The 18,004-nt window shown below is 42.5% G+C and overlaps 1 protein-coding gene across 1 annotated transcript; it reads right to left on the bottom strand.

The window, feature by feature from the left end:
* Nucleotides 1–6,156: 6,156 nt before the first annotated feature.
* Nucleotides 6,157–17,591, bottom strand: zgc:136971 (S9 family peptidase). The gene is made up of 21 exons (XM_061074469.1): nt 17,225–17,591; nt 14,390–14,531; nt 14,043–14,118; nt 13,882–13,957; nt 13,660–13,775; nt 13,304–13,438; nt 13,092–13,183; nt 12,792–12,829; nt 12,569–12,690; nt 12,420–12,480; nt 11,516–11,610; nt 11,156–11,207; nt 10,270–10,373; nt 9,838–9,970; nt 9,672–9,755; nt 9,476–9,556; nt 7,813–7,901; nt 7,413–7,606; nt 7,228–7,330; nt 6,569–6,675; nt 6,157–6,399 (listed from the first exon to the last, which is right to left on the bottom strand). Exons 1-21 carry the CDS (start codon nt 17,340–17,342, stop codon nt 6,300–6,302), a joined length of 2,118 nt encoding a protein of 705 aa, XP_060930452.1. The 5' UTR covers nt 17,343–17,591; the 3' UTR covers nt 6,157–6,299.
* Nucleotides 17,592–18,004: the final 413 nt, after the last annotated feature.

The raw sequence follows: 18,004 nt of genomic DNA, 5'->3' as shown, positions 1-18,004 counted from the left end.
TAAACTTTCTGGCATTAGACAAGTATAAGGATTATTCAACCAGTTATATTATCTAACATCTTGCAGAGTCATGTCAGGCTTGAATCTGTGGTGACCTGGTTTTTAAAGAGTACTTATTCGGTTTGACACATACTCTTAAAAACCTGGTTCACCCAGACTCAAGCCTGAGGTGGATGAGGTGGCTACTTCACTGTTGAAAAGGTTAACAAGTAAAAAGAAAGTTCATACACAAGCTTATGTATTCCTTTCACTGCTGAGGGAGTCTCAATAACTTCAGGAGCTGCGATAAGCACTCCTGGCTTTTATTCTGGATTCCTGTCATTCCTGAGTCCTGACACTGATCTGGAGTTGGAGAAGTAAAATGTTTTTCCCTGACAGATCATGGCTTCAGGGACTGGGCGCATAAACGAGCTGAAGTGAGTTTTGAGTGAATAAACTTTAGTCATAACTGTTAGCAGCTGACAAATGACTGACAGTCAATCTACTGCTTCTATATTTCTCTTGCACTTGAGTGACTCTACAATTAAGACAAAGTCACCGGTCATGAGGAATTCACTGTGTTTGAGAATTGTCAGGTATATTTAATGTTAGATTCCAACAAAACAATTAAATGAATCATGCTTGTCGTTACCTTTTCAGACAGGACTGCTAAACTAATCCAGGGGTATCAATTCAGAGGTGTGTATGATTTTGTTTCCTCTCTCTCTTTATTGAAGAGCATGGTCTTTCAGTTTGAGAGCAGGACTGTCATGTACAAATTCTTTAACACTCTCTCTTTAAACCCTGCGCTTGCATTTAATTATGCTCTGCTTGTGCTTAGATTTACTGCACTCAATCCACAAGGAGGGTGGGGCTATTTCATTCGTTATCATTACACCTGGCATTCTATTTGTTGGGCAATTTTGTCCGACTTATTGCACAACAGATCCGAGAGCAGAGGTCAAATCCAAGAGCAGACGTGCCAACATGACCACAGAAGCAGCATCAAATCAAGAAGAGAATTCTAAGCACAAGCAGGGTGTATGTGAGTACTCTCAAACTGAAAGACCACAAAAAGTGTTTCCCTTAAAATCTGCTATGAAGAACTCAATGAACTGTTGCTCCTCCGTCATCCGCCCATCACATTATTTACAATAGATAAAGGCCCTGATGAACACTCACTTCTCATATCAGCGAATTCAGGTGCAGGAATGTTGCATGTAAACAAACCGTCCTATCACAGATTCTGCAACCAGCAGGTCATTGACACCCAGATCATCCCTTTAACCACAGGAGCAAACAACAACAACGGGCTCTCGTCTGAGTAAGTTGTGTAGTAAGGCATTAATAAAATGCGGACAAGTGGACATGTGGACAAGTTACACAATAAAAAAAAATAACGAGAAATATATCAGCAGTTTAACATGACACACCACTGCACAAACTCTCCATCTATAGTAATTATGTCTGTTAGAAGCCTAAGTTCTACCAGAAAATTTGAACTAATGTGTTTTTCACCCACTGTAATGTACAAGGAAAAGTTTGGCTTCATGTACGTGATGCAGTGATCTGTTTCCATTGCACTCTGTCAAATTGAGTTTTTAATTAATACAACAACTTTTTAATCTCAGCCCAGATGAAATAGTTTTTATGCTACAGAATTTAAACCTTTAGTGTTTCCACCTAGGTGAATGAAAGTTTAAGTATTACGTCCTAAAAAACGTATTTTCCCTAAACAAGACAATTATTCTGGCATTACAGTAATAGTAATGAAACAATCCGGTTTCTAGTGGAAACAGGTAAACACTGGTGCAAAGTCCATGGAAATAAAACTAAGTCGAGTAAATATGATTTACACAGGGAAACATTAATATAATATGCCGATGCTTTCATGCTTTGGTTCCACTAAAATTCATCTTGGAATCTTTTCTATTAGTTTTTCCTCTTTCATTGTCAATGATTGATTTTGGAGGAAATGCTGAAAAACATTTAGGACCACTGATCTAACTTGAAAACAAATGTGAACTTGAATGGCACTCAGTCGAGCACATACCTTCACCAGAGGCCAACAGTCCCCTTAAATGCAATCAAACTGCACCGCATTACACTCACTCATAGATATCAGTGCCTGGTCCTTGTTGGTCCACGTACCAACATTCCACCAAGTTACATCCAAATCCGTTCAGTGAATTTTAACCTTGTTTATGTCGGAGGTAACCACACCAAACCAAGGCCTTTATAGTGACCTCACAGCCACCAACACACCTTCCTCACTACATTAAACCACTGGTCCACCTCACAAAGATGCAGAGCAGCCCAAGCTGCAGTGTAAAACTATGTGAATCCCACCACCACAAATGCACATAAGATGGATAAGATGGACAGAGGGATTCGATAAGAGAGAGAAAGAATGAGAAGAATGACAAAAACAAAATTAAAAGGTCATGCCCCTCCTTCCCTGAGGAGGGCCCTCACTGTTCAAACAGTCCTCTACAGTCAAAGGCTGAAGTGAAACGGAGATGGTCAAATCCTATTACAGCCTGTGTTCATGGGCTTGTTAACAAATGCTGTAAACACACACACACAAATTGTTTTGAGTTAAAAACAGGGAGACAAAGAAAAGGCAGGAAGAGAGTTCACGGACCGGGGATAAAGCGTAACGCTGAGCCAACGTTTCATTGGATAATGTTAAGTCAGACTTTAAACACACTGCCTTTTCAAAAAAAGAAAACTCCTCTTCAACACCGAATGTCTTGCCACAGGTGAACATTACGGCTCGAGGGCTCGGATGAGAAGTTACCATTACAAAGTTTGAAGAGCCCTTCAATCCCAGAATTCAAATCATGTCCAAACCCATCCAAGTCCAATTTCAGCCCATTCCACTCAAATGTACATGCAGCAGGTTTTTTTCCTTTATTCTGTTCAGCACAATACATTACTTTCTCAATCCCATAATTCCATGAGGTCTTCAAGGCCCATTTCCTCCGGTAAAATGGCGCACAGCGGATTTACGTTCAGTCAAGGATTACAGTCAGGCTTTGTAAGCTGAGGGTTTGAGTCCTCCAGCACCAATAAGAGCCGTCCATTCCAAAATTAGACCTCAAACAGGACACATTCACTTTCTACTCCAAATTAAACTCCAGCAGGTTGATTCTAATCCTTCAGATTAAGGAAAGATCTGCATACTCTTCAATAGTGGTTCCATGTTGCCACTAGAGGTCAAAGTTTCCAAAAAGATGAAGCTACAGGCGGGAGATGGTTAGTATAGTCCAGCATCAGGGCCAGAAGCAGGGAAACACAGGCAGCCTGAGCAGCCTGAACCTGTCCTGGAGTCCAGGAAGTTACTAGGCCAAGAAATGGTCTGACACATTATCTCAACAAACAAGATATCCAGTGTTCAGCTGTGACATGAGATGACATAACTTTCATAAACTGTGACCCAATTCAGGGGCTGCCAGGACTGATTGAGGCGCCACTAGGCTGTGCCATTCCAAAGGCTCCTCCACATGCAGCTAATAAATGCAGCCTTTCATCCCTGAGCAACACGGAAGTCCTCTGTAGACCATGCCGTCCCTTTCTTTGTGGCTATAGCGGTCTACGTGGACATTGCAGTCTATGTCAGCGTTGGACAGGCTAACTCTTTCTCCTTGTTTTCGGTTGTTGTAAGGGGAGCAGCTGTTTATCCATAGAGGATAAATCCTGTTGTCTTTGGTCATCTTTCCGATGATAACGACAAACTTTCCACCTGTAAGGGAAATACAATTCTATGTGTCGCATGTTCCACAAGCTGCCCACTAGCGCCTCCCTCAGGCTAAAATGTCACATTTTGTCCTACTCTCTCTGCAGCCGGCCGGAGCTGGGGGGAAACACACCAACTCCAAAAGGCTCTTTGTTTCCCAGAGTGAGAAAAGACTCTTGAACTCTTTCCTCTCTTTGTCCGTCTCCCACCTACATACACTCAGCATGAGCGTGAGTCTTTCCTCTGTCTGCAGCTTTCAACAATGCTTCATCTCTGTGCCCCAGCCCACACACAGCAGAATGCCACAGAGGGACGCTGTGAACTTCTCCCTCTATCTGGCTCATTCATTTTGTGGAACGCTCGCCTCTGTCTCACTCTTCTTTTCTTCGTCTGTCACTTCCTCATCAACGCAGTCTCCATCCCGTCCCCTCCCTCCGGTCCATCTCTCAAATTGGTGACCTCACCCCAACGCCCACATCCCAGTGACTTCATCAGGCGGCAGCTGCAGTCAAGGCCACGAAGCAAAGTGTTGGTGAGAGAGGGAAGATAATCCCGACGCTGTTTCTGGGACAGCAGGGTGCTGAGAGGAGACTCCTGGAAGCCATCAGACCACATCCGTGTCTCATCTCGGACATTTCATCTTTTGAAAATCTGCATCTGTTCATTTCATCTGTGTCAGTTCCAACTGCAGGAATGTCCAATGGTGTTGTCTGGGAAATGAGAGTGGGACTCTTTAAGGTCACTGGCGTCTCGACGAGGTCATCAGAGCACTGACAGACACAGGCTTTGTTTTCCTCAGCTACAGTCTCACCTCTTCTCCTCAGCTCAGACCTCTTTACATTTTAGCTCTTTATTCATTCTTTCATTCTTAATGTATTTTTACAAATGTTTTGTTACAGTAGATTTTTTTACTTTTAGTATCTACCCTTCAACAGAAATATCGATACTTTCGAATCCTTACATCTTATGGAGGCTCGTTACTTTTGTCTTAATGATTTTTAGGAGGATCACTTTTCAAGATTTTGCATCATCAAGCTCCACCTTCCCAACATTTAGACAGATCTCCACCTAAATTCACAATGACACACAAAAAACGAATGTTTGTTGAGTAACTATCAGTAACAGATGTAACTGGGCGCATGGTGCATATGTCCGTGACAAAGAGGATCAACATAGAAGAAAGCGAAGAACCAGCCAACATCACTGATAGAAGCACATCAAGTTCCCCACCCCTGCCTGGGCTCATTCAAACGAAAAATACTTCATTTAATACATTTAAACCACATTTCACCCTGGACAACTTTTCATGCTCACAAATCTTTTCGCTTTAAACCTGTTTTTAATCAGATGATTGTTTTATTATTTTTGAAGCAAGAGTGGTTAAAGTTAAATAGTCTTTGAATTATATTAATGTGACACAAGTCTCATTCTGCTCTGCACAGACACAGGGGAACGTTTTGCATGTACACTTTGAGTACATTTATACTTTTAAAGATGTTGAATCACTACTTATTCTTTTTACTTGAGACATTTTTAACACAAGTATCTGAACTCGTTACTGAGTAAAAAATATCAGTACATTCGCCCTCTCTGGTAGCTTTAAGATCTAAATTGCAAACCATCCTGACATGGAGGGTTGGGTTACTGAGCAGAGGAGACTCAAAATCTATAATGGTCATGTTGCAAGACTTTGAAAGGAGAATAAATAACTTGGCTTGGAGGTCAGCACTACATTAGACTGTGTGTACGGGCAGCTCTGTGAGGTAGGTGGTCAAGAGCCTCAGCTAAAGACTCCAGATTAGGTTTCGAGTGGTTTGGGGGGTTTACAGCTCTGAAGTGGGTCTGAGTGGCTACAAGGCTTCAGATGTCACGTTTTTGAAATGCGGTCGTTTAAGTTACATGAGACACTGAACTCTTCGTCTCTTTGAGTTTTTTTAATTGGTAACTCCGCTTTTAAAAGCAAGCAGCCATCAAGAGGGTCATACCTCCACCGTGCGACTTTAATACTACTGTGAGTTGATGTTATGCATTCGCTCTGATGCAACTCATGTTCAATTTGTTTGGTAAAAATATATTTTCTATATATATATATATTTTATTTAAGTCATACAAACATACTTGCTAAGTGACGAAGTTGCCATTATAAAAGGTTGAACTTGTATTTGGAGTAGCTGTTCACAAGTAGAGACTGCCATCTACTGGACAATGTGCAAGTTACATTTACTGTATATGATGAGCCATGTTTTATCAGATTCAATCATATTTGTAGAAAATGTTACAAGACTTCAGATATGAACCACAAGCCACAAAACACATTAGGTTTAGCAGCGTTCAACTAATTTGTTGATTTATGTGTTTGTTTATTCATTGTTAATATAAATAACTAATTAAAACAACTTTTGAGACCTTTTTGATGCTTTTTAATAGGTGGAGCAATACAGGTTTGTAAGATTTTCTTTAATTCAAGCCATGTTTTTACAAAATCAGGTAGATGTTGCAGAAAGATTGAATACTGCTGTGATAGTAATCAACTGTAAACTCCATGTTCAGCAGCAGTGTGTGTGTTTGCATGTGTGTGTTTTCAGAGGTGCTGGTTCAACCACAACACCGTGTTGAGGAAGCAGTTGGCCTGTGTGTCCACTCTGGACAGTGAATGTCCCTCTTCGGCAAACCACAACAGCCTAGACAGACACAAACAGAACAAACAGAACAGTACACACAGATCAAATCAGACTTCATCACAATTAATGGTCTTAATGCTTTGATACTGTTTTTCTTTGTAAGAGGAATACTAGACTTGAATTAAATGTTGGTCTCTTGTATGTTTTCTTTATCTGATGTGCTTTGTACCTGACGGGTGAAGATCTGCTCTTCAGTGCTTTATAGAGCTCCAGACCTTGATGAGGAGACACTCGCCTGTCTCTGCCTCCCAGCATCAGCAGCACTGGAGCCTTGATCTACACACATACACAAACAGACAGATTCTGTAGTGTACAAAGGCACAGTTACACATACAAGTACAGTTTCTTTGTGAAACTGACTTCTGATCATGCACTAAACTGATCGACATTGTCATGGCAATTGTATCTTTCTGAGTGATTTTTCTTGGGGGCCGGATCAAAACGTCTGGCAGATAGAAGCTGATTCCTCTGATTTCCCTGTTTCCCAGAAACGTTTTCAAACAAACTATGGTAAAGAGACTTTGTATTCTTTTTGTTGTTTTCAGTTTTGCATCAGTCACATGATAGAAACGTAATCGACTTGCTCGCTGGCAATTTTCTTGAAATATTATTAGTGGGCCACATAGAGCCCCTCTAAAAAACTTTCAGGATAATAACCAGAGCTCTGTGCATGTCTGCATCTTTTAAGATCAACTTTTAAAAATGCTTGGTCTTGTTAATTAAAGAGACAATTAAATTCAGAATAGAAATAACTTCTGGCCTGAGAACAAGTTAGTCATATGTACATTATGATTGAAAGGCTGTATTTTAAGTGTACATGAGTCTGACCTTAGCAGCATGTGTGATGGGTGACTTCTCTAACATGAGAGCCAGGGCCTCAGCAGTGGGGATCTGGTCATACGAGTACTGGATCCCCACACTGGTGTAACGCCTGGAGATAGGGAGAGAAGAGTCAAAGGAGCTAAAGCTTGTGTCCATCATTTGGATGAGTTGTTTGTTAACGTGTCTCTCACCAGTCCACTATGTCACTGGTTCCCAATAACGTAGCAGCATTAATGACAGGGTTCCTGGCTGCACACGCTCTGTAGAACTCAGGGTACTGACCAACCAGGTGACAGGATAGGAAACCCCCGTGAGAGCCACCAATCACGGCCAAGCGTTTGGGGTCAAGGGTCAGGTCGCTCTGCAGCGCAGTAAGAACGGCCCTCTGGGAAAAGACAGTTAGTCACAACGAGACAACAAATCATTTACAAGGTTACACCGAGAGGTTTACGGAGGACTGAAAAAATGGGGCGGCAATTTGTCCTTTTCCCCCCAATTGACCAATTGATTCTCATGTTTTTCACTTTGCAGTTTTTCAGCACCTGCACATCATCCAGGTCTTTGATTCAAAACAGTGGGAACGGCTCTTACCTGCACGTCTTTTACATCCTGACTTCCGATCTGACCAATCAGGGACAAAATGCTGTCCTGTCCAAACCCTGTGGATCCCCGGTAGTTAACTGGAAAGAGAGACACAGAGAGTGAGGGAAGATACAGTTAAACAAGAATTGAATGGTGTTTCAGACAGGAACATCGACATCTTTGGTAAGGTGAATTTAAAAGGTTCAGTGTTTTCACCTTTTACCAAATGGTTTGTGTTTTTTTAAAAAGGCCAGCTGGATTAAAAATGTTTTTTATCAACCCTCACAACAAAAAAAAAACATCTTGTCTATGTGATTGAGTACAAAATGCTAAGTAAATAAATGGAAAACATAGAAGGACAACAATGTTTTTCCTGCAAATTATATTTAAAAAAAAAAAGTTTTTCTTTTTACAAGGATTTCATTTTTTTATAGAAATCAAAAAGGATTTCTGACTCCCCTTGCGGCTGTAATCTTGCCCATTGTGGGAGTAATAAAGGATGATCTTATCTCATCTTATCATAAGTAGAAAAAAGCTCCTGGCTGTAGCTTGATATTTAACTTTAATCAGTATCAATGTTCTCATCTAAGTCACAGTGACAAAGCAAACTGGCCTGTTTCCCAGAATGACTCAAGGCTCTTATATACTTCTACGTATCCGTTTCTCGGAAAGGGCTCGACGGGGGGCAAAGAGTCTTTTTGATTTTTCACTGTACGTCGAAAAAAATTCACCGCCAAACCCATAGGTGGCGCAACGGAAGACGAGCTCAGAGAAGCCTACCCCAATTTTGGGAAGAAGAAGTCCACGTGTCTCTGTTTATCTCTGTCAGCCTGCCTCCCACACACTGGCAACTAACAGAACTAAATAAAGTGACACCCAGCGGGTCAAGATGCTGATGTTATCGTTTCTTAGCGCAGCAGTTCCCCGGTCTTGTTTCCGAACTGTGTTGCTGATTCCACAGCTTGAATCTGCTTGAGGCTACACGGAGCTATCTAGCTCCCCTCCCAGCTAGCTTCCCCCCCAGCTTCCACACACAGTCAGCAGGGACTCCCGGCACTAACTACTACCCAGTGTTTGCTTCTAACCTGACGGTATTATAGAAACAGTGTCATGATAGAAGTGGAATTAAAGTCGTGACGGCGGGTTTTTGCACTGTTACCACCGCAGTTAGCATGGTTGCTAGCCCGCTAGCCTAGCCCGCTAGCGCCGTTTTGAAAGCTCGTTATAACCGTATTTGACCGTGTACACATGCCGTCAGTGCTCTAACGAGCCACCGTCAGCCGGACAACTCCGCTGGTTTAACACACACGTCACATTAATCGTAGAATCATAGCTGTGTTTGGGTTTGATGTGACAGGAAGCAGGAAGTTTGAGGTCCGGAAATGACGTCGAACAGAAATGACGTCGTAAGGAAATGACGTCATACGGAAATGATGTCGTTCGCGGACCAATCACAGCCAAGAGCTGTCCGTGGGCTCTCCGACATAAACACGGAGAGTTAGAAAAATCTGAGGTGTACGAAAAGCTCTCCGAGGCGCTCGGAGAGGGCGTTTCACGACGGATAGGGCGGTCTTATCTGTCCGTTTTACAAAATACGCACAAGCATAAATTGGCCTTAACTCGTTCTTTAAACGACCTGAGTGCATACAGCTGAGAGAAACAGGAATCTCACCCATTAGCACAGCAAAGCCAAGTTTAACCAGTCCAGCTGTGGTGCAGTTCCACTCTGCAGGGAACTGGGAGTGAGGCCCACCTGGTGGAGCAAATAGACAAAAACTGTTTATAGTAGTGTTTTACTATGTTTCTTTCCTGTAAGCAGAAATACAGAAACACAACATTCTCACAGTAAAAACTAAGTTTACACAAACCATGGATGAAGATGACCAGAGGTAAACTGGCCTCATGCAGGGGATGAGACGGTTTAACCAGGACAGCTCCAAAGTCTAGACCCGCTGAGGTGACAGAGAGAGAAAGTAAGAATAGAGGTAAACTTCGGACTGAGTCTTATTATGAAAGAAGTGACTGAGAGCTCACAGTATTGTGTGTTTTCCTCCTCAGGTGCAGGTGTGACATCAAGAATTGTCCAAGGGAAATCAAAGGTCTTGAGGGGCGGCAGCAGGGTTCGCCAGGTCACAGCTTCACCTGCTGAGGGAAGGAAACCCACCCTCTGTACACACACACACAATTACGTTCCGGTATGTGTTTGTTTGTTAGCAGGGTAACACAGGAACAACAACTGATTTCCATGATACTTTTCAGGCATGTTATGTCACTTGTTTAAACATTGTGAGATAGGGCATTATTCCACATTTTCATTTATTTCTCTGAGAATAATTCAAGGATCTTAATTAAACGGAAAGAAAAATCAAGCACACTTAGGATACTGATATTTGTGACTGTGTTCAATTTTGTGCAGATGGGTGTGTGTGTGTGTTTGTGTGTTTGTGTGTGCCTGTGTGGTCTGACCAGAGAGGGTGGTGTATTGGGGCTGGAGCAGCAGACGATCATCATGTCGCTCTGGACTGTCAGAAGCTTCCAGCTGCCATAAACTCTGGAACCATCAGAGTGACCTGCAGAGGACGGAGAGCAAAACAGAGAGACAACAATAAAATATATGAAGTGATGAAGAACAACAGGAGAGAAAAACGATAAGAGCAGGATCATTTACAGGGATAAAGGTCTCAATAAAGTTTCTGAAGTGTTTCAATTATATTTAATGTGAAGATCACAAATATCCAAATCACAGGTGTAGATGAAGAGCAATTTCTATTGAAATTATATATTTAAATTTGAGCAGTTAAATGGTCTCAAGTTCAAGTAAAAAATGTTTCAGAATACACAAATCTTCACCACTAGCAACATGTCAGTGCACATTTCAGCAACTTTTTCTTTTATTTTGAAATTTTCCAACAGTATGCTGACGGCAACCTTAATCTTGTTGGTCTCCTCATACCTTTCAGTTCACTCTTGTGTTCCTGATGACGGTGAGGGTGAAAAGGAGGAGGAGGAAGAGAAGGGAGGGGAGGAAGAGGAGGAAGAGGAGGAAAAGAAGGAAGAGGAGGAGAAGGAGGTGGAGGAAGGTAAGTGTCAGAAGGAGGGTGAGGAACTGGATCAAAAGGAAAAGAGGGAGACGGGAAAAGAGGGGAGAGAGGAACAGCAGGAGGAGGAGAAAAAAGAGGAGGAGGAGTAGTGAGAGCAGGAGATGGGGGTGGACTGGGAGGCCAACAAGGGGAGGGAGGAGGGGGAAGGAGTGGAGAGGGGGGAGGAGGAGGAGAAAGAAGAGATGGAAATGTGGACAGAGAAGAGAGACGAGGAGGAGGTGGAGGAGGTGTAGGAGAGGATGGACTCTTACTATCAGAGAGGGAGGAGACTTTTCTTGTTCTTCTGTCGACCATGAAGAGATCCTGAGACATTATGAATCCACAAGAAGAACAAATACACAAAGATGATGAGATATTTTAAGAAATACACTGATTTTCTCTGTGGCAGAGAGTTGGATGAGAGGCCGGATATCACTCTCACATCTGTTTATTGATTATGAAGCTTCAGCCAGCGGGTGATTAGCTAAGCTTAGCATAAAGCCTGGAATACAAAGGGAACAGCAAGCCTGGCTTTCTTCAGTGTTGAACCAATGTTATGAGCAAATTTCCTCCAAGTTCTAAAAGAGCACAAAAGCATATTTCCTAAAACTAATCCTTTAAAACATTGTTACCTTCCAGTTCCTGCAGGCGCTGCTGAACACCACTCGCTGACTGTCTGCAGACCAGCAGCAGGACGGCAGAGCTTCATAAACACCTGCAAACTCGCCTGAAACACACGGACAAGGAGAGAAATATTCACTTGTGACTTTAGATCATTTGAATTTCAGCTCTGGTCTCCCAACAGGCTAGATCATTCTCTCCATCACTGAGCAGCTCTGGTATGAGTTTCCACCAACTTTAGCTCATTCAAGGAATACCAGCATTATAAATAATGGTAGAGTCCAATGAACTTCTGACAGTAAAAATAAGAAGTGACTAAAGGGCTGCAATTATTATCATATAATCTGTCATGGTATATTATTATATTTTACATATGTTTATTCTATTGTGCAAACATAACAGCAAAACCGTCATGGTGGTGCTCGAGGTAAAGTCAATGAATCAGTAACATTAGTAAGATACATCCTCTGGGAAACATGAGAGCGTGTTCAAATATAGTGACTGAATAATCAGTTTGATGAAACCATTTGTCAGTTTGAGCCTTTCACAGACAACTTGGTATCAGTGTTCAATATGCAACCAAAGGAAACCTTTTATTTTACACAATAAATTATGTGCAGAAAGATTTTCAGTTGTGTTTACATATATTAAATATGTTTATTTTCTATAATTTACTTTTTAGATCTATTTATTTGGTTGAATATGTGTTTTTTTGTATTCATAGTTATGTATAATAAAGTTTACAGTGAAGTTTACACTATGAATGGAAGTCACAACATCAAGTCTCTATTCTTTGTCATAAGGGTTTGATAATAACATATTAACTGCTCCATCTGCCGAGTTGACTCATGGACCAACACTTTTATCAGACTGAGCCATGAGCCACAACACTGGATATTTGTACATGTGACCTACCGGCCTGTGGTCTGTGGACAACGTCCAACAGCGTGGAAGTCTTCCTGCTCTTCAGGTCCAGCTGTGAAGGATTAACAGTCACTGTTTAACTGTGGTCACAAGAAACACACACACACGCATGCACCTGCACTCACTCACACACACAGTACCTGTTGCAGGCTCTGGCACTGATTGTGAGGACCAAACACTCGTCCCTGCAGGTAGATCAGCGTGGACCCGTCTGGACTCAGCCTCGGACAGGACACTGACAGGTTGTCCCCTGACAGACACTCTGGAGTGGAGGGAAAAGGACGTACAGGGGACCGATTAACTGAGGTTTAATTAGTGAGTTCATTCATTAATCAACAAAAGGGACAAAGGCAACATCCTCACCACAGTGTCCATCCAGGTCTAACTTGAATAACGCAGACCTGAAACACAGTTTAAAGAGAAGCAGACATACAGGGAAGAAGAAGTAAAAAGTTACATTTGCTAGTGAGAGTCCTGCTAGACACTAAGTCACTAAGTCAAAATAGATGTTTTCTGGTACCAAAAAAGGTTTGAATGTAATTTCTGTTTCTTTTGCTAAGTTGCTTGCTAGAAAAGATTGTTCATCTTCAGTTATGATTAAGAAAGATGGACATATAATACTAATAACAATAACAATAATAATAGTAATAATAATAAATTCACCTGCGGTTAGAACAGAACTTCAGGCCGAGTCTGAAGGGTTCATGGTACCAACCGACAAAAAACATAGACTGACTCCCGGGAGCCCACAGAGCCTGGGAAGAGAGAGAGAGGGAGAGAAGGACAGGGAGAGAGAGAGAGCGAGACATTAATTACAGTCCAAATCCTCTCTGGGTCAGAAGATGGGGAAGTGTAAATGTCTTCGCCTTCCTCACCTGTCCAGGAGAGACGTCAGGCGGCACGCCCTGCAGCACAGTGACGGTGCCGCTCTGCAAGTTCAACACACAGATCACTGGGCTGCTCTTGTTGGTCAGAGCCTCTCCCCAGTCCTCACAGTACACACTCCTGTCCTGGGTAACAGATAACAGACATGAGGTGAATGTGAGACAAGTCAACAAACATGTATTCTAAAAAACATTCAATACTTCTGTTGTGTATGTGTATGTTTGTGTTTGTGTTTGTGTTTGTGTTTGTGTTTGTGTTTGTGTGTGTGTGTGTGTGTGTGTGTGTGTGTGTGTGTGTGTGTGTGTGTGTGTGTGTGTGTGTGTGTGTCTGTGTTTGTGTGAGATACCTTCCCAAATGCAGATTCCCCATCACATGTTTCTGATGATGATTTCTTCTTGCTCTTCTCAGCGACATACAGCAGTTTGGTCTCACAATCCGACCATGACATACACCCAAACTGAGCTGGAAACACACACACACACATTGACATGAATATTTGTGAAATCATATACATGAACACTAACAAATAAGGGGCACAAAACAAATCATTTACAAAAACACGTCTCACCATCGTCATATACTCGGCCATGTTGGTTGAGGGCAGTCAGGTTGAGGCATTTCCTGAGGCCGTTGCGGTCCCAGATCTAACAGTAACAACCAAACAACAGCAGTCTGTCCACATGTTCACACCCCACTCTCACAGGGCGTGTTCCCATCCACTCTTCTCACCTCAAGGAGCTGGTGACCACTGGTCTCTCTGACAACCGCCCTCAGGTCTTGAATGGGAGTGCGTTCACTCAGTAACCTGAAGGACAGGAGAGAGGTAAAGACTCGGTCTAGTTCAAACTGTTCAGATCAGTTTGGCTTCAGTGAAAGCTGGTTAAAAGTTGAATATCTGTCCACACCCAATCTCCCTGATATCTAATATCTAAGTGTAGCCCGGAGTGTGCTCTGTTCACTTCACATCACTGCACAGAGTTGACAAGTAAAAAGATTTTAAGCTCAGGTTCCAAAAGCACCAATAGATTATTTAGCCAATTACATATTTCTTTTGGATAAGTAATGACAGAACTCACTCTCCAGACACAGGTGCACAGGACCCAGGACCCAGGAGGGAGGACAGCCCGGATGCTCCTCTGATGTTGACGTCTGCGATCACTGACCACTGCTGAGTGTAGCGAAGTCTGGAGCATCGGACCAGGTCGCTCTGACTCCACTCTGAATGCAGACACAGGGATTAGTCACACAATAAATCTTCTGCATTGAAGTTGAGTTTAAATAATACAATTTTACCACTTTCATCTTTGATATGAATTGTTGTCATTCATTGTTTTAGCTTAAAATTATCTTCTCTTAGACGTCACTTTACAGGCAACTCTTTGTTGATATTAATCAGAATCAGAATCAGAATTCTTTTATTTGCCAGGTATGTTTGCACATATAGGAAATTGACTTGGTGTCGTTGGTGCACTGAACATAAAAACAACAGTATAAGAAAAACAACAATATATAAGAAATAGAATAAAATAAAATAAAATAGAATAAAGTAGAATAAAGTATATACATATATACAGTAACAGAGTAAAAGAGTTATGGACACGTGCTGTGCGAAGGTGCAGAGATTGGTGATAGTGCCAGTAATATATAAGTTATAAATTATAAATTATGTGCAGGGGGGGGGCTGATGGGGTAGAGTGAGTGTGATGCAGAGTCAGTGTGGTGCAGGGGGCTTGTTTGTGAGCCCCACTGCCACGGGGAAAAAACTGTTCAGATGGCGAGACGTTTTGGTCCTGATAGCCCGGAACCTTTTTCCGGAGGGAAGTCTCTGGAACAGGTGGTGACCGGGTTGGGAAGGATCAGCAATGATCTTGCCTGCTCTCTTACTGGTCCTGGAGTGGAACAGGTGTAGGAGAGCCGGCAGGTCACAGCCGATGACCTTCTCAGCTGACCTTATGATCCGCTGCAGTCTGCCCTTGTCCTTGGCAGTGGAGGCAGCGAACCAGACGGTAATGGATGAGGTGAGGATGGACTCAATGATGGCTGTGTAGAACTCAACCATCACTTTCTGCGGCATGTTGAATTTCCTCAGTTGCCGCAGGAAGAACATCCTCTGCTGGGCCTTCTTGATGATGGAGGTGATGTTCTCCGCCCACCTCAGGTCCTGTGCAATGATTGTCCCCAGAAATCTGAAAGACTCCACTGTTTTAACTGGGGAGTCACACAGGCTGAGGGGGGCGGTTTGGGCTGGGCTTCTCCTGAAGTCTGCTACCATCTCTACAGTGTGCAACACTGTGTCAATTTTAGAGCAACAGCGCCCTCTGCAGTCACAGTGGTATTTAATTATGTTGGGCTGCATGTTGATCACTTTGGTGTGTATGAGGTGAACCTGCAGAGACTGAGTAGAACCCAAAAATACTTCCACACTAGACTCTCAGATGCTTTCGTGTTGTGATTGTCTGCTCACAGCGGCTTTACTTGCCAGCGTCTTCCATGTTAGTACCAAAAATACATTACTGGTTTACTTTAATGATAGTGAACTGTTGGATCACAAGGCAAACTTAACGAGACGTCTGATGTGCTTCTAGACTGTATATTTTGTATTCTAACAGGTCATTACAGTTCAAATATTAACTTCGCCACTCATGTGAAAATTAATGTTTGAATTTCAAATTAAAGGGACAGCACTAGTGAACCATCAAACTATTTTTTAAGCTACTATTAAGCGCATACTGTTGATTTAACGAATCCTTTGTAAATTGTTTAATGTTATGTGTTTCTGTTACAAATGTTTATAAACACACACATACTTACATAGTGTATGTATGTATGTATGTATGTATGTATGTATGTATGTATGTATGTATGTATGTATGTATGTATGTATGTATGTATGTATGTATGTATGTATGTATGTATGTATATATCTTTCCTGTTCATTAAATATGATCATTATTGTGTACTTTCACATTATTTTTAATTCTTTGTGTACTATTATACATTTTATTATTATTATTATTTTGTTTTTCCAAACTTAAGTGAGAGAAACACTATGTTACATATCTTTACTTTAAAACTAAGCTTAATAGATCACTTTGTAAAAGGTACTGATGATGACAGCGTAGAGTGATAACTCTAAGTGACTCAGAATAAAAGAATAAATAAAATAAAAAATAATAATGTGTGTCTCATATAATCTGTTGAAAAAGTTTAAGCGAAATCCCACCGGGTCCATTTAAACTTCATACTTCAGTCAGTGGTAACTGGTGTAATGAACAGTTTGTATGACCTCACAATCCATAGCAGTAAACAGCAGTGTGGATGGTGTCCCAGCAGGGGAGCAGATGGCCTCACTGTGTAAACCTTGTTAAACCTTTAGGACCTGATCAGTGGTCCTCTGAGCAGCAGGTTGCCATGGATACCAGAGACATGCTGGAGGGCCGAGTCACTCTCAGACTGGCTCATAAAACTCTCATTCGGCGAGGGTCTCTTTAACTTTCTGTGAGATCCACCTGCTGAATGTGTGTGTGTGTGTGTGTGTGTGTGTGTGTGTGTGTGTGTGTGTGTGTGTGTGTGTGTGTGTGTGTGTGTGTGTGTGTGTGTGTGTGTGTGTGTGTGTGTGTGTGTGTGTGTGTGTGTGTGTGTGTGTGTGTGTGTGTGTGTGTGTGTGTGTGTGTGTGTGTGTGTGTGTGTGTGTGTGTGTGTGTGTGTGTGTGTGTGTGTGTGTGTGTGTGTGTGTGTGTGTGTGTGTGTGTGTGTGTGTGTGTGTGTGTGTGTGTGTGTGTGTGTGTGTGTGTGTGTGTGTGTGTGTGTGTGTGTGTGTGTGTGTGTGTGTGTGTGTGTGTGTGTGTGTGTGTGTGTGTGTGTGTGTGTGTGTGTGTGTGTGTGTGTGTGTGTGTGTGTGTGTAGCTCACCAGCAGTCACGGAGTAGACCCGGTGCTCCCGGAGCTGCTCCTCTCTCACGTAGGCAGAAAGAGGCGCAGGGTGGCCGCTGACCTCAGTGTACACCCCGCTGACCTCACGGGCCTCCATTCCTGTCTGCACGCACACGCACGAACCTCCTGTACTAGAACTGCTGCACACAAACACACACACCCACACGTGCGCTGTCAGTGCACGTTTACACACGGACTCACTCCCGGGAGCAGCAGCAGAGACGGTTGCATCACGGTTCCCAGCAGCAGGTCACTTCATGGACTCAGCTCTGTCGCCTCCACTAGTCTGGACTGAACAGTTCACTTCGGTGATTCTGCTGAGGCAGCCTCCATGTTAACTTCAGGAACGGACCATACCACTGTGCTGCAGGCTGCAGGGGCGCACTGCACCACAGTGACCTCAGGGGGCAGCAGAGAGGCACCCAGGCTCGGGTCTTAGATTTGTTTACATCTTCAACTGGATAATATGAATAATATTGACACTGGCTTGTTGGCTTGTTTTCAAATACATGTTTTCTTCTGTGAGCTTAAGATAAGACAAGATCAAAATTTATTGACGGGGGAAATTTAAGCAGCAGGCAAGTCAGAATGACATAGACACAGAATAAGAACACAGAAAATAAAAATACAATGATTAAAATAGAAAATGCAGAATATGTACATAATATACATATGTCACTGTCGAAGTTGTTTGTATAAAAATGTTATTGAGCAGAGGTAAAGGATGATTGCACGAGCATGTCAAAACAGTTTGAACAT

This window comes from Limanda limanda, chromosome 7 (assembly GCF_963576545.1).
Source record: "Limanda limanda chromosome 7, fLimLim1.1, whole genome shotgun sequence".
Lineage (NCBI taxonomy): Eukaryota > Metazoa > Chordata > Actinopteri > Pleuronectiformes > Pleuronectidae > Limanda > Limanda limanda.
Note: the sequence above shows the minus strand (reverse complement) of the source record. Positions and strands in the feature narration are given on the sequence as shown.

Coding starts and splice junctions, on each gene's coding strand:
- zgc:136971 (XM_061074469.1), bottom strand. CDS start 17,342: ATGGAGGCCCGTGAGGTCAGCGGGGTGTACACTGAGGTCAGCGGCCAC. Junction 14,119..14,389: donor TGTGCACCTGTGTCTGGAGA/GTGAGTTCTGTC, acceptor CCTGTCCTTCAG/GTTACTGAGTGAACGCACTC. Junction 13,958..14,042: donor GTGGTCACCAGCTCCTTGAG/GTGAGAAGAGTG, acceptor TGTTACTGTTAG/ATCTGGGACCGCAACGGCCT.